This window comes from Hemicordylus capensis, chromosome 12 (genome assembly GCF_027244095.1).
Source record: "Hemicordylus capensis ecotype Gifberg chromosome 12, rHemCap1.1.pri, whole genome shotgun sequence".
Lineage (NCBI taxonomy): Eukaryota > Metazoa > Chordata > Lepidosauria > Squamata > Cordylidae > Hemicordylus > Hemicordylus capensis.
Window position 1 is genome coordinate 11,043,071 of NC_069668.1, and position 11,958 is coordinate 11,055,028.

The 11,958-nt window shown below is 55.7% G+C and overlaps 1 protein-coding gene across 2 annotated transcripts in view; it reads left to right on the forward strand.

The window, feature by feature from the left end:
- Positions 1-10,905, forward strand: part of SUPT6H (SPT6 homolog, histone chaperone and transcription elongation factor) — a 33,879-nt gene extending 22,974 nt beyond the window's left edge. For both annotated transcript variants that reach the window (XM_053275389.1, XM_053275390.1), the window contains exons 26-37: positions 19-166; positions 919-1,061; positions 2,051-2,191; positions 2,810-3,005; positions 3,939-4,177; positions 4,274-4,387; positions 4,691-4,815; positions 5,613-5,725; positions 6,342-6,419; positions 6,531-6,697; positions 8,592-8,782; positions 9,483-10,905. In XM_053275389.1, coding sequence (XP_053131364.1) covers positions 19-166; positions 919-1,061; positions 2,051-2,191; positions 2,810-3,005; positions 3,939-4,177; positions 4,274-4,387; positions 4,691-4,815; positions 5,613-5,725; positions 6,342-6,419; positions 6,531-6,697; positions 8,592-8,782; positions 9,483-9,669 — 1,842 coding nt within the window. In that variant the 3' untranslated portion in view covers positions 9,670-10,905. The remainder of the gene's footprint in view (positions 1-18; positions 167-918; positions 1,062-2,050; positions 2,192-2,809; positions 3,006-3,938; positions 4,178-4,273; positions 4,388-4,690; positions 4,816-5,612; positions 5,726-6,341; positions 6,420-6,530; positions 6,698-8,591; positions 8,783-9,482) is intronic.
- Positions 10,906-11,958: the final 1,053 nt, after the last annotated feature.

Consider the following 11,958-nt stretch of genomic DNA (forward strand, 5'->3'; position numbering starts at 1 on the left):
CGGCTTTTTCTCCCCCAGGGCTACGGAGACAAACACATCACCCTGTACGACATCCGGGCAGAGCTGAGCTGCCGCTACAAGGACCTGAGGAGCCAGTACCGCTCTCCCAACTCCGAGGAGGTCTTCAACATGCTGACCAAAGAGACGCCCGAGACGTTCTACATCGGTAGGTCTTCTCCTCTTGGCGGGAGGGAGGCCTTGTGGTGGGAGCGGAGGTGCTGTGCCAGAACTGTTCCCTCTTCTTCTGGAGAGGCAGGAGGAGAGGCTGTGGGCCCTGGCATCCCCCTGCCTCCAACTGCCAAGCAGAGGCAGCAAACCCGCCCACCCCACCTCTCGGGGCATGGTTCTTCCCATCCAGTCCATCAGGCCCACGAGCCAGCTGGGGTGGGCAGCACCGTCCGTGGGTGCGAATGCTCATGGCGGCTTTTGGCCAGGCCTGCATCCCGAGGGAAGGAAACGAGGTGATCGCTTTGCAAGGCTTCCCGTGCGTTCTTGTCCTTCCGTTGCCCTGCCTGTTGGGCCGGATCTCAAAGCGCGGGAAAGTTTCTAAAAAAACCCCCAATGACTACAAAACGTTACCAACGTAGTCGGAGGAATGGAAATGACAGTGGGCAGGAATGTCCTCCAAAGAGGACTCCGCGGAGAGGGGGCAAGCATTTCTCCATCGTCCCCCTGGCCAGTCTTGGCTCTGTGCGAAAATGAATGCCATTTTGCTCTCAGTTGTTTGGCAGCAGGGATAAAGAAGGGGTGAGAACGGCCAGAGACCTGTAAGTGCCATGATGCGGCCGCCTCTTTCCCATTGCCTGTGGGCGTTGTGTCAAAAATCAGCTTGTGCCTCCGTCCCCTGAGATGGTGCCGGCAGCCCAGATGTGTCAGCCTGGCTCCCGGACTAACCCTTCTGACCCTGCCCGCCCGCAGGTAAACTGATCATCTGCAACGTGACGGGGATAGCCCACCGGCGGCCGCAGGGGGAGAGCTACGACCAGGCCATCCGCAATGACGAGACGGGCCTGTGGCAGTGCCCCTTCTGCCAGCAGGACAACTTCCCCGAGCTCAGCGAGGTAACCGCTTCCGCAAGCAGCGTTGGCTGCGCCAGAGGGGTTGTCTCCCTGCACATGGGCCTTTGTTTGAAGCCCTTCCTTGGCCAGAGCGAGGAGAGGAGAGCTGAATGGATGGCCCCCTTTGCTAAGCAGGGTCTGCCCTGGTTTGCATATGATTGGGAGACTACAATTGAACACTGTAAGAGAGACTCCCCATAGGGGATGGAGCCACTTTGGGAAGAGCGCCTGCCTGCTTACATGCAGAAGGTCCCAAGTTCCCTCCCCGGCAGCATCTCCAGATAGGGGTTGGGCCTGGGAGTGGCTCCTGCCTGCAACCTTGGAGGAGTTGCTGCCAGTCTGGGCAGACAGTACTGAGCCAGATGGACCAAGCGTCTGACTCGGGATAAGGCAGCTTCCTGTGAATCCCTGCTGGTGTGTTTCCCAGAACACGGGAAACTCCCCTGTCGGGCAGCAGCAGTATAGAGAGGTGTTCATACTGTGAGGCATCATCTCACACTGTGCGGGAGGAGGCCATGGTCAACCCCTCCAAAGAAAATCCACAGGGCTCTGTGGTCGCCAGGAGTCGACACTGACTCAACGGCACAACTTTGCCTTTTCCCTTCCTATGTTCCTATGCCCTGGTAGGTTGCCTTCTCTTCTCCCACTGCTCACTCCCCTGGCTTCAAAAGCTCTAATGGATGAGGGTTGCTGGGCTGGCAGCTCTCCAACATTGTGACCTGCTGCAAATGTGCTTGCCCTCCCCCCCCCCCGCCCCGTGTGTGTTTCATTCTCATGTAGGCCTGAGATTTGCTAGTGGGGGGCAGGGGGCTCATTTCCCCAACATGTCCTCCTCTTCGGCCTTGCCTCGGGCCAGTGTAACCTGGCATGCTCTGCCTGTCTGATCCATGGCGCAGTTAGTGGAGCCAGCCAAGAAGCCTTCCAGGGTCTACCTGGTTGCAGCTCGCTGCTGCTGCCACCCGGGGCCAAGCACCTCTCTTCTTGCTTTCCAGGTCTGGAACCACTTTGACAGCGGCTCCTGCCCCGGCCAGGCCATTGGGGTGAAGACGCGGCTGGACAACGGGGTCACGGGCTTTATCCCGACCAAATTCCTCAGCGACAAGGTGGTCAAGAGGCCCGAAGAGAGGGTCAAGGTAGGCCCAGAGGCTGCCCCCAGCTCGAGTCCTCCCGTTACCACCCTTTGGGGAGAAGAGCTGGTCTCGTGGTAGCGAGCACGGCCCTCTCCAAAGGGGGTTTGCCTTAGCTGGCATTGGGATGGGTGCCCATGGGTGAGCATTATCAGATACTCTCCTGAAGGGTTAGGGCCTGTAGCTCAGTGGAAGAGCCTCTGCTTTGCCTGCGGAAGGTCCCAGGTTTGCTCCCCAGGCAGGGCTGGGGAAGACTCCTGCCTGAAGCCCTGGAGGGCTGCTGCCAGTCAGTGCAGACGGTCCTGAGTGAGAGGAACCAAGGGCCCGACTCAGTAGCCGGCAGCTCCCTTTGTTCTCAACAGCTGCTGAATACACCAGTGTTAATTGCAACCCTGGTACGTGTGTGGCCACCTGATAAGCAAGTTCTGAGTTGTCCGGCCAGGGGTGAGATGTTTACCTGCCAGGGAGTCATAACATTCTCTCCGCTCGGCAGGACAATACAAATGAAAGGCTAGGCAAGCACCAGGGTTCCCGGCCCTTGGTCGACAGCCATCGCTGCTTTCTGGGAATCCTTGGATTCCCCACCGACCGCGTCATCCTTTCTCCTTCTCCTCCTCCGCCCAGGTGGGGATGACCGTCCACTGCAGGATCATGAAGATTGACATTGAGAAGTTCAGCGCTGACCTGACCTGCCGGACGTCGGACTTGATGGACAAGAGCAACGAGTGGAAGCTGCCCAAGGACACGTACTACGACTTTGATGCCGAGGCCGCCGACCACAAGCAGGACGAAGAACTGAAGAGGAAGCAGCAGCGCACGAGTGAGTCCTGCTGACGCTGCCCCAGCACTCGGGGGCAGAGCTGACCTCGGGGGAGCAAGCATGGATGGTCTGCTTTGCCCAGCAGGGTCTGCCTTGGTTTGCAGTTGGGTGGGAGACTACATGTGTGAGCCCTTGGGGGATAATCTGCGCTGGGAAGAGCAGCTGCCTGCTTGCATGCGGAAGGTTCCAAGTTCCCTCCCTGGCAGCATCTCCAAGATAAGGCTGAGAGAGAGTTTCCTGCCTGCCACCTTGGAGAAGCCGCTGCCAGTCTGGGAAGACAATCCTGAGCTAGATAGACCAGTGGTCTGACTCAGTATGTGGCAGTTTCCTATGTTCCTTCCTACACATCTGGGGCTTTTTAGTCTAGAACAGGGGTTCCCAACTGGTGGTCCTCCGCATGTTGCCGCAGGGAGTGACGGGAGTTGTAGTTCAGCAGCATCTGGAGGGCCACAGTTTGGGAACCTCTGGTCTAGAAGAAAGGCAACTAAGGGGAGACATGATTGAGGCTTATAAAATTAAGCATGATGCAGAGAGAAGTGGATAAGGGAAAGTTTTTCTTCCTCTCTCACAATACTATAAACAGATCAATTTAGGATTGACAAAAGGAAGAATTTGTCGACACGGCCCAGAATTAATCTGTGGGATTCTCTGCCACAGGATGAGTGATGGCCACCAGCTTGGGTGTCTTTAAAAGGGGCTTAGACATAGTCTTGGAGGACAGGACCCTTGATGGCTGCATGCTGCCTCCAGGTTCAGAGGCGGGATGTTGCTGAATCCCACTTGCAGAGGAGCAGCAACAGGAGAGAGGGCCTGCCTTCATCTCTTGCCTGTGGGCTTCCCAAAGGCATGTGGTGGGCCACTGTGGGAAACAGGGTGCTGGGCTAGAGGCCTTCTTAGTCTTGTGCGTCACTGCCTGCTTGCCTCTTCCCCCAGCATACATCAAGCGGGTGATTGCCCACCCTTCCTTCCACAACATCAACTTCAAGCAGGCCGAGAAGATGATGGAGACCATGGACCAAGGCGACGTCATCATCCGCCCCAGCAGCAAAGGGGAGAACCACCTGACGGTCACCTGGAAAGTGTCGGACAACATCTACCAGCATGTGGACGTCCGTGAGGAGGGAAAGGAGAACGCCTTCAGCCTGGGCGCCACCCTCTGGATCAACACAGAGGTCAGTCTGGCTCTGGGGAGGGAGGGAGGGGGCTGGCTCGGAGAGGGGAGGCCGGCTCGGCCGGACCGGTGACCTCTCCCTGTTGGTCTCTCCAAGGAGTTCGAAGACCTGGATGAAATTGTGGCCCGCTACGTCCAGCCCATGGCATCCTTCGCCCGGGATTTGCTCAGCCACAAATACTACCAGGATTGCAACGGAGGAGACCGGAAGGTGAGTGGGGCCGGGCATCCGCAAACCCTCTGCAAAGAACAGTGTCTGGGCAGGTTGCTGTTTCTCTTTAAAGTTGCTCAAGTGAAGAACACTTTCCTTCCAAGCCCTTGGAGATTGGCTGACAGATATTTCCGCCTGTCGTTATTTGAATCCTGTCTTTATCTCCAAGTAGTTTTAGGCTGGTTTACTTCATGTGGTGTTGGTTCTTAGTTCTTGTTTTTGTATGGATTCGATTGCCGTGCAACAAACCTCACCGTGTGTGCAGTTGTGCTCTGTGTGGCTGAAATCCCCTTAATGTCCTAGAAACTGGAGGAGCTTCTGATCAAAACCAAGAAGGAGAAGCCCACCTTCATCCCCTACTTCATCTGTGCCTGCAAGGAGCTGCCGGGCAAGTTCCTGCTGGGCTACCAGCCGCGTGGCAAGCCAAGGTGGGTGTGGCCGTGACAGAAATTGAGAGGTTGGCTGCCTCCTTCCTGCCCCAGGATTTCCACGAGCCTCTGGTCCTTCACGAACTGGGTTTGGAGGCAAAGTGGCCAGTCACAAAGTCAAGCTGGGAGGGAAAATTTCATGAAGATAGTTCTAAGGATTGGGGTATAGTCGAGCCTCAAAGATGGTGTACAGAACCTGCGCGGATGTAGTCCATCTAGCAAAAGATGTGTGTCCCCTTTGGTGTTCCTCACACACACGCATCGGTGTTCCCACCTTGGTATCCAGTTCCGGGCCCCTAGTACTAACACAGGAAGCTGCCATATACTGAGTCAGACCTTTGGTCCATCTTGCTCAGTATTGTCTGCACAGACTGGCAACAGCTTCTCCAAGGCTGCAGGCAGGAATCTCTCTCAGCCCACTCTTGGAGATGCTGCCAGGGAGGGAACTGGGAACCTAGATGCTCTTCCCAGAGCGGCCCCATCTCGCTAAGGGGGAATCTCTTCCAGGGCTCACACATCTAGTCTCCCATTCAAATGCAACCAGGGTGGACCCTGCTTAGATAAGGGGACAAGTCCTGCTTGCTGCCACCAGACCAGCTCTACTTGTCTGTCCCTGGTTAGTCTCTCCAAGATGCTTTTCCGTGCTCTTTCTGTTTCCTGCATCTCTGTGTTGCGGCTGCACTCGGGACCCTCCCTGGGTGCACCTGGCTGAGCCTTAGCACATCTGCTTCTACAATGCTGAGGGCTGGGTGCAGATTTCAAACAGTCACGTCAGGCGAAATGTCACCTTTCCACAGGATCGAGTATGTGACCGTGACGCCAGAAGGATTCCGCTACCGCAACCACATCTTCCCCACAGTCAACGGGCTGTTCCGGTGGTTCAAGGACCACTATCAGGACCCTGTGCCAGGTAATGCCCAGCCCCTCCAGTGATCAGGAGGGCCAGTCAGGGCTGTGTTGATTCTAGGGAAGCACGGAAGAGGCCTGCCGCTAGCTCAAATAAGATACCTCCTTTAATTCAGCACATAATATAGCATGTATTATGAAACAACCACTCTTATAAATCAAACCTTTGCAGATTACCCTAGGAAGAAGATCCACTACAAGCCATGCACATAATATAACTCCTATAATAGACCACATGCGTATTAAAAAGTCCACTTAGCTGTGATGTCAGAGAAAGGTGCACAGCATTATGACTGCTTCCCCCCAAATTAAGAGGGATACTTTGGATAAGACTGCATCCACTGGACAATTCATTGTGGGAATTGGTAGTTTTTAATAATCGGCTTACCTTAAATAAGGTGTTTGATTGGAGGATTTTTAGACTCTTTTGGGGGTTCTTTACATATCATTGCTATCTTTTTTTGGAACCCTAATAAGTCCTTGGCTAGTATATGTCTTAACAGATGCTACCTGTGGTATCTTTCTCCAGGTTGGGTTTCAGAACTGGCTTTGTTGGGGTTTGGAACTGGCTTTTCCAGAACTGGCTTTATTCATGTTGTTCCTTGTTTCCACCTCCCTAGGGATCACTCCCAGCAGCAGTAGCAGGACCAGGACCCCGGCATCCATCAATGCCACCCCTGCCAATATTAACCTTGCAGGTGAGTGCCAGATTCCGCCCTCCCCTCCCAGGGCTTGTACATCCCCGCCCCCCCCCCCCAACCCAGCCCTGCCTGACTTGCTTCTCTCTCCCCACGCTTTCCACTCTGCAGATCTGACCCGTGCGGTGAACGCCCTGCCGCAGAACATGACCTCCCAGATGTTCAGCGCCATCGCAGCGGTGACGGGTCAGGGGCAGAACGCCAACGCCACCCCTGCACAGTGGGCTTCCAGCCAGTATGGTTATGGGGGCAGTGGCGGCGGTAGCAGTGCATATCACGTAAGTGGACGAGAAAGGGGAGAGGGCTGGCTGCCGGATCCACCCATTCTTCCATGAGGTCCACGTGGCTCCCCTTTAGGGAGGAGAGCTTGCAGGAACGAGTGTGAATTATCCCCTTTGATGATCAGGGTTCTCCGTGGTTTGCATTGAGATGGCTGACTCTATGTGAGTGCTGTTAAGATAATCCCTTTAGGGGATGGGGCCAGAGCTCAATGGCAGAGCATCTGCTTGCAAGCAGAAGGCCCCAGGTTCGATCCCTGGCAGTATCTCCAGCTAGGGTTGGGAAGCACCCCAGTCTGGAATCTTCAAGAGATGCTACCTGTCAGTGTAGACAACAGTAAGCTAGATGGGCCAAGGATCGGACTTGGTAGAAGGCAGGCTTCATACGTTCCTATGACTCCAGCATCTGATAATTGGGGACAGAGTGACATAGGAAGCTGCCATATACTGAGTCAGACCCTTGGTCCATCTCGCTCAGGATTGTCTTCACAGACTGGCAGCGGCTTCTCCAAGGTTGCAGGCAGGAGTCTCTCTCTGTCCTATCTTGGAGATGTTGCCAGGGAGGGAACTTGGGACCCCGATGTTTTTCCCAGAGCAGCCCCATTATCCCCTGAGGGGAGCATCTTCCAGTGTCCACGCGTGATCTCCCATTCAAATGCAACCAGCCAGGGCAGACCCTGCTTTGCTTGCTACCACAAGACCAGCTCTCCTCTCCAAAGGAGTGTCTGTCAGAATGGAGGCTCCCTCCTGAGCTCTTGTGGCTAGGCCTGAGAGCCCATTTCTAGTTCTTGTGTCTTGGCAAGCCACACAAGGCCACGGGGCGTTCTAGTAGCCCCTGGGGAGGAGCCTCAGCAGTTCAGGTTTTCTCCTGCACCCTCCACCCACTTCTCCGCGGGGCCAGACTCCTTTGTCCTGTTTGGCTTGTTGCGGCGGAAAAGGGGACCCAGCAGGCGGCTGCTAGGCCTGCTTCCACCCCAGGAATGTGTCTGAGGAGGCCGTTCAGCTGCCAGCAAGAGGGCTTAGCCCTGGAAGGATTGGCTGACGGCTGAGCTTTTACGAACCGAGGGCTGCTGGTGAGCTCTGGCTTGCATTCCAGCCCCCCCTCTCCCCACATGCCGGCCTGAGGGAAACCTGCAGCTTTTCCGGGGCCTCGTGCCTTTCTGGCGGGACACACACACACACACCCCCAAGCCGCCCGCTTGCTGCGCTCCCACAACCCAAGCACAGCATTCCATTCCCGAGTAATGTAACAAGTTCCAAGAATTGCGTCGGAGGAGAGCTGGTCTTGTGGCAGCCAACGTGAGTGTCCTCTTTGCTAAACAGGGCCTGCCCTGGTTTGCATTTGGATGGAAGAGCCAGTCTGGTGTAGTGGTTAGAGTGCTGGACCTAGGACCGGGGAGACCCGAGTTCACAAATCCCCCATTCAGCCATGAAACTAGCTGGGTGACTCTGGGCCAGTCACTTCTCTCTCGGCCTAACCTACTTCACAGCGTTGTTGTGAGGAGAAACTGAAGTGTGTCGTACACCGCTCTGGACTCCTGGGAGGAAGAGCGGGATATAAAATGTACAAAAAAACCCCAAACAAAAAACCCCCCAAACAATACTTCTGCATACTGCAAGGTATTCCCCTTAGGGGATGGGGCCGCTCTGGGAAAAGCACCTGCCTGCTTGCATGCAGCAGGTTCCCAGTTCCCTCCCTGGCAGCATTTCCAAGCGAGGGCCGAGAGAGACTCCTGCCTGCCACCTTGGAGAAGCCGCTGCCAGTCAGTGTAGAGTAGACAGCCCTGAGCTCAATGGGCCAAGGGTATGGACCTCAGTAGATGGCAGGTTCTTAGGAGTACAGAATTCTGCACTGCAGGAGCCGGTCCTCAGCATCTGCCTCTTTGCTTCGCAGGTCTTCACGACACCAGCTCAGCAGCCGGTGGCCACCCCGCTGCTGACGCCCAGCTACTCCTTCACCACCCCCAGCCAGCCCATCACGACACCTCAGTATCCTCAGCTCCAGGCCAACACCACCCCGCAGTCCACCCAGTCCCAGCCGCCATCCCAGCCCTCTTCCAGTTCCGGGCAGAGGCAGCAGCCCAAGTGAGTACGGGGCCTCTCATTGGCAATGGAAGTGCCGCTCTGGGGTGGGCGTCAGTGTTTGGGTGGAGGAATACAGCACTGAGCGGCATCCCCCCCTCATGGGGATCCCCGGATGCTGTTGACTACCCCTCTCATCATCCCCAGGCTGTGGCAGGGATAAATTTATTGATGGATTGATTTGATGTATATGCCGCCTTTCATTGAACCTACCCCAAGGTGGCTTACAAAAGCAAACCCCATAAAACCCTCCTTAAAACACTAAAATCAATTAAGACCATGAAAACACCCCACGTCCCAGTTGCTTTTCTCCCCAGTTCCAGGGGCTTCCTTGTGGCAAGGGGCCTCCGTCACCTTGTCCACAGTCTCAAGGACCTGCCAATCCCAGCGTGCTTTGCTGCATGCAGGGGCCCCTGTCCGTAGGAAGCGCTCCCGGGTAGCACAGTCCTGAATGGCTCTCATAAGGAGCCAGCGTGGTGTAGTGGTGAGAGTGCTGGACTAGGACCGGAGAGACCCGAGTTCCAATCCCCACTCAGCCATGAAACTAGCTGGGTGACTCTGGGCCAGTCACTTCTCCCTCAGCCTAACCTACTTCACAGGGTTGTTGTGAGGAGAAACTGAAGTATGTAGTGGGCTCTTTGGAAAAAGAGCAGGATATAAAATGTAAAATAATAATAATAACTGCTGTGTGTCCCCCGCACAGGTCCAGCTCCCACACAGCCATCGACTGGGCCAAGATGGCCGAGCAGTGGCTCCAGGAGAAGGAGGCCGAGCGCCGGAAGCAGAAGCAGCGCCTGACCCCCCGCCCTTCGCCTAGCCCCATGATCGAGAGCACGCCCATGTCTGTGGCCGGAGACGCCACCCCGCTGCTGGACGAGATGGACCGGTAGTCGTCCTTGCTGCCACCCGGAGGGAAAGAGCCCGCCGAGAACAGCTCTTCTGCCTTTGCCACGCTGCTCCATCTTCTGTTTCGGCTTTTTTGTTTTTCCATTGAACAAGAAGGCACGCCGGGGACGCTGGGCCAGCGCCCTTTGGATGGCGTGGAGCCTGGAGGCCGCCGTGTGTATGCTGGCAGCGGAGGCCGCCTTGGCCGCTGGGTGGGGCCTTGTCCTTCTTCCTGGCGCTCTCGCGGCGGGCAGCGGCCGACCGGCCCCGTCTTCCAGAGCGATGCTTTCTTTTCCTCCTGGCCCTCCAGCTGTGCAGAAGGACGGGGGTTCCAGGGGAGGAGGAGGAGGAGGACCCGGCTAACCGCTGGGCCAGAGCAATCTGCCTGTCGCCACTCTCGGCTGAATGGTTGTATTGTATTGTGTAAAGGGCTTGGTTTCGGTGAGCCCCGCCGTCCTGCCAGAGCGTCCCGGCTGTGAACGTCGCTCCCCCCCCCCCCCCAAATCAACTCAGTTTCTCTGGCACTCGTCGGGACAATATTTATTCAGTTGTATTACCTTAAGAGAAAAGGAAAAGTCCGCCAAGCGAAACCCTGGGGAGCAGCCGCTTTTGTGAGCGAGTGCTGTGAGAGGGCTCTAGCGGTTGCAGTGGCCTGAATGCCAAGTAGTACATCCTCCCACCCCCTCCCGCACCCACTTATTAACAGCAAAGAGGGAATAAATAATGTTTCTACTGAACTTTGGTTGAGGGTTTCTCTCCTCTGCCAGCCGGAGAGGTGGAGTGAGGCGGGGGATTGGCTAGTGTCCATGGCTCTGGTTCCTGCGGGGTCAGTCAGATTTTTTTTGGTTTTTTTTTTGAGGTTTTCACATATTGGGATTTCAGGGCAGGAGAGGAGAGCTTTGCACTGTTGTGACCCAGAACATGAGAGATTCTGAACCAGTGTCGGCTCCGAATGCTGCTTCTTCCAGGGAATTTCAGGGCCAGGTTGCAGGGAGGAGGATTGCTCCTGCCCGCTGCCGATCGAGGGCAGCCTTGTGAGTTCCCTTGAGATTTAAGCAGCTGGAGAAAGTCTGCAGAGGAGAAGGGCCTTTCCTGCTGGGGCGCGGTAGGGCTGGCTACCTCTGGCTTGTGCTTAGCAACCAGTGTGAGCCACGTTGCTGGGCCGCCAGGCTCCTTTAGAGTCGAGACTTTGGGATCGTCCGTGGCTTTCCCCCCTTATCAATAAAACCTTGTTCTTGGGAGACTGTGTGTTTGTGTGGAGGGCTGCTCCTACCCTGTCCTGGCCCAGAGGGTTGAGCAAAGCCCCAAAGCAGTTGGTTCCTTCCCACCAGAGGCCAGGTTAGAGTGGGTTGGGGCAAAAAAGAGAAGATCGAGCCTGCCCCACCCCGGGCCGCCAGCCTCCTTTTGTGTCTTTGGATCAGGAAGAGTGAAGCTGCTATTCAGCTTGGTGGGTCCCCTCTTCCTCAGGGGCCTAGGGGGGTCCCTTGCCTCTGTCTCCCCACCACCCTTGTTCAATTATAGCTATGCCCATATTCCTCCCCCTCAAAAAAAACCAAATTATAGTGGCTATAGGATTCCTCAGCCTCACTGCACACCCGCAGAAGCTAAGAGTAGGGAGAGGATTTCCGGCAGCCTCCGTTCTGAATTACTGGGCTAGAAATATTTACTTTTAAAAAAGAGAGAGAGAGAGCTAACCGCAGAGAAGCAGGGAGAGTACTTGCCCTCCAATGAGGTTGCCTGTTGCATCTCAGCCGGAGTCTCTGTTCTGCCTTGCCAGAGATGGGAAATGTTGCCGTATGGAGTGGGAATGGCGGATTCCACCACCCCTAATGATGCACAGACCCGACTGAATCGAGGAGAGTGAGTGGTAAAGAGCATCAATCCTCATGAGAGGAGCATGGTTGCCTCCTTGAATTGCTTCAGTATTGTGGACACTCCACACGACCTATTTTCGATGACAAAAAGACACGGGTGATGGACTTCGCAGGAGCTGTATCTGGCCGTTTTATGGATCGGTTGCATGGGGGAGAATACCGTCCCAGCTCACCGCTGATGCTTTTTCTGCCTTCAAAAGAGTCCACCGAGTTGCCTTGTGGATAGGAAAGCATATCTAGCAGCGCATGTTGTTACCGCCATGTCTGCCACAGAGAGGATGCGAAACTGCAGGGAAGCGGGGACCCTTGGCTGGATGTTGTGGATTTGCGGTCCTTGCTAATCGGTTGAAGCGGAACAGATCGGTCGCTGGAATGCATTGTATGTTGCTTGTGGACACAGAGCCCGGGGCTGACAGTCTG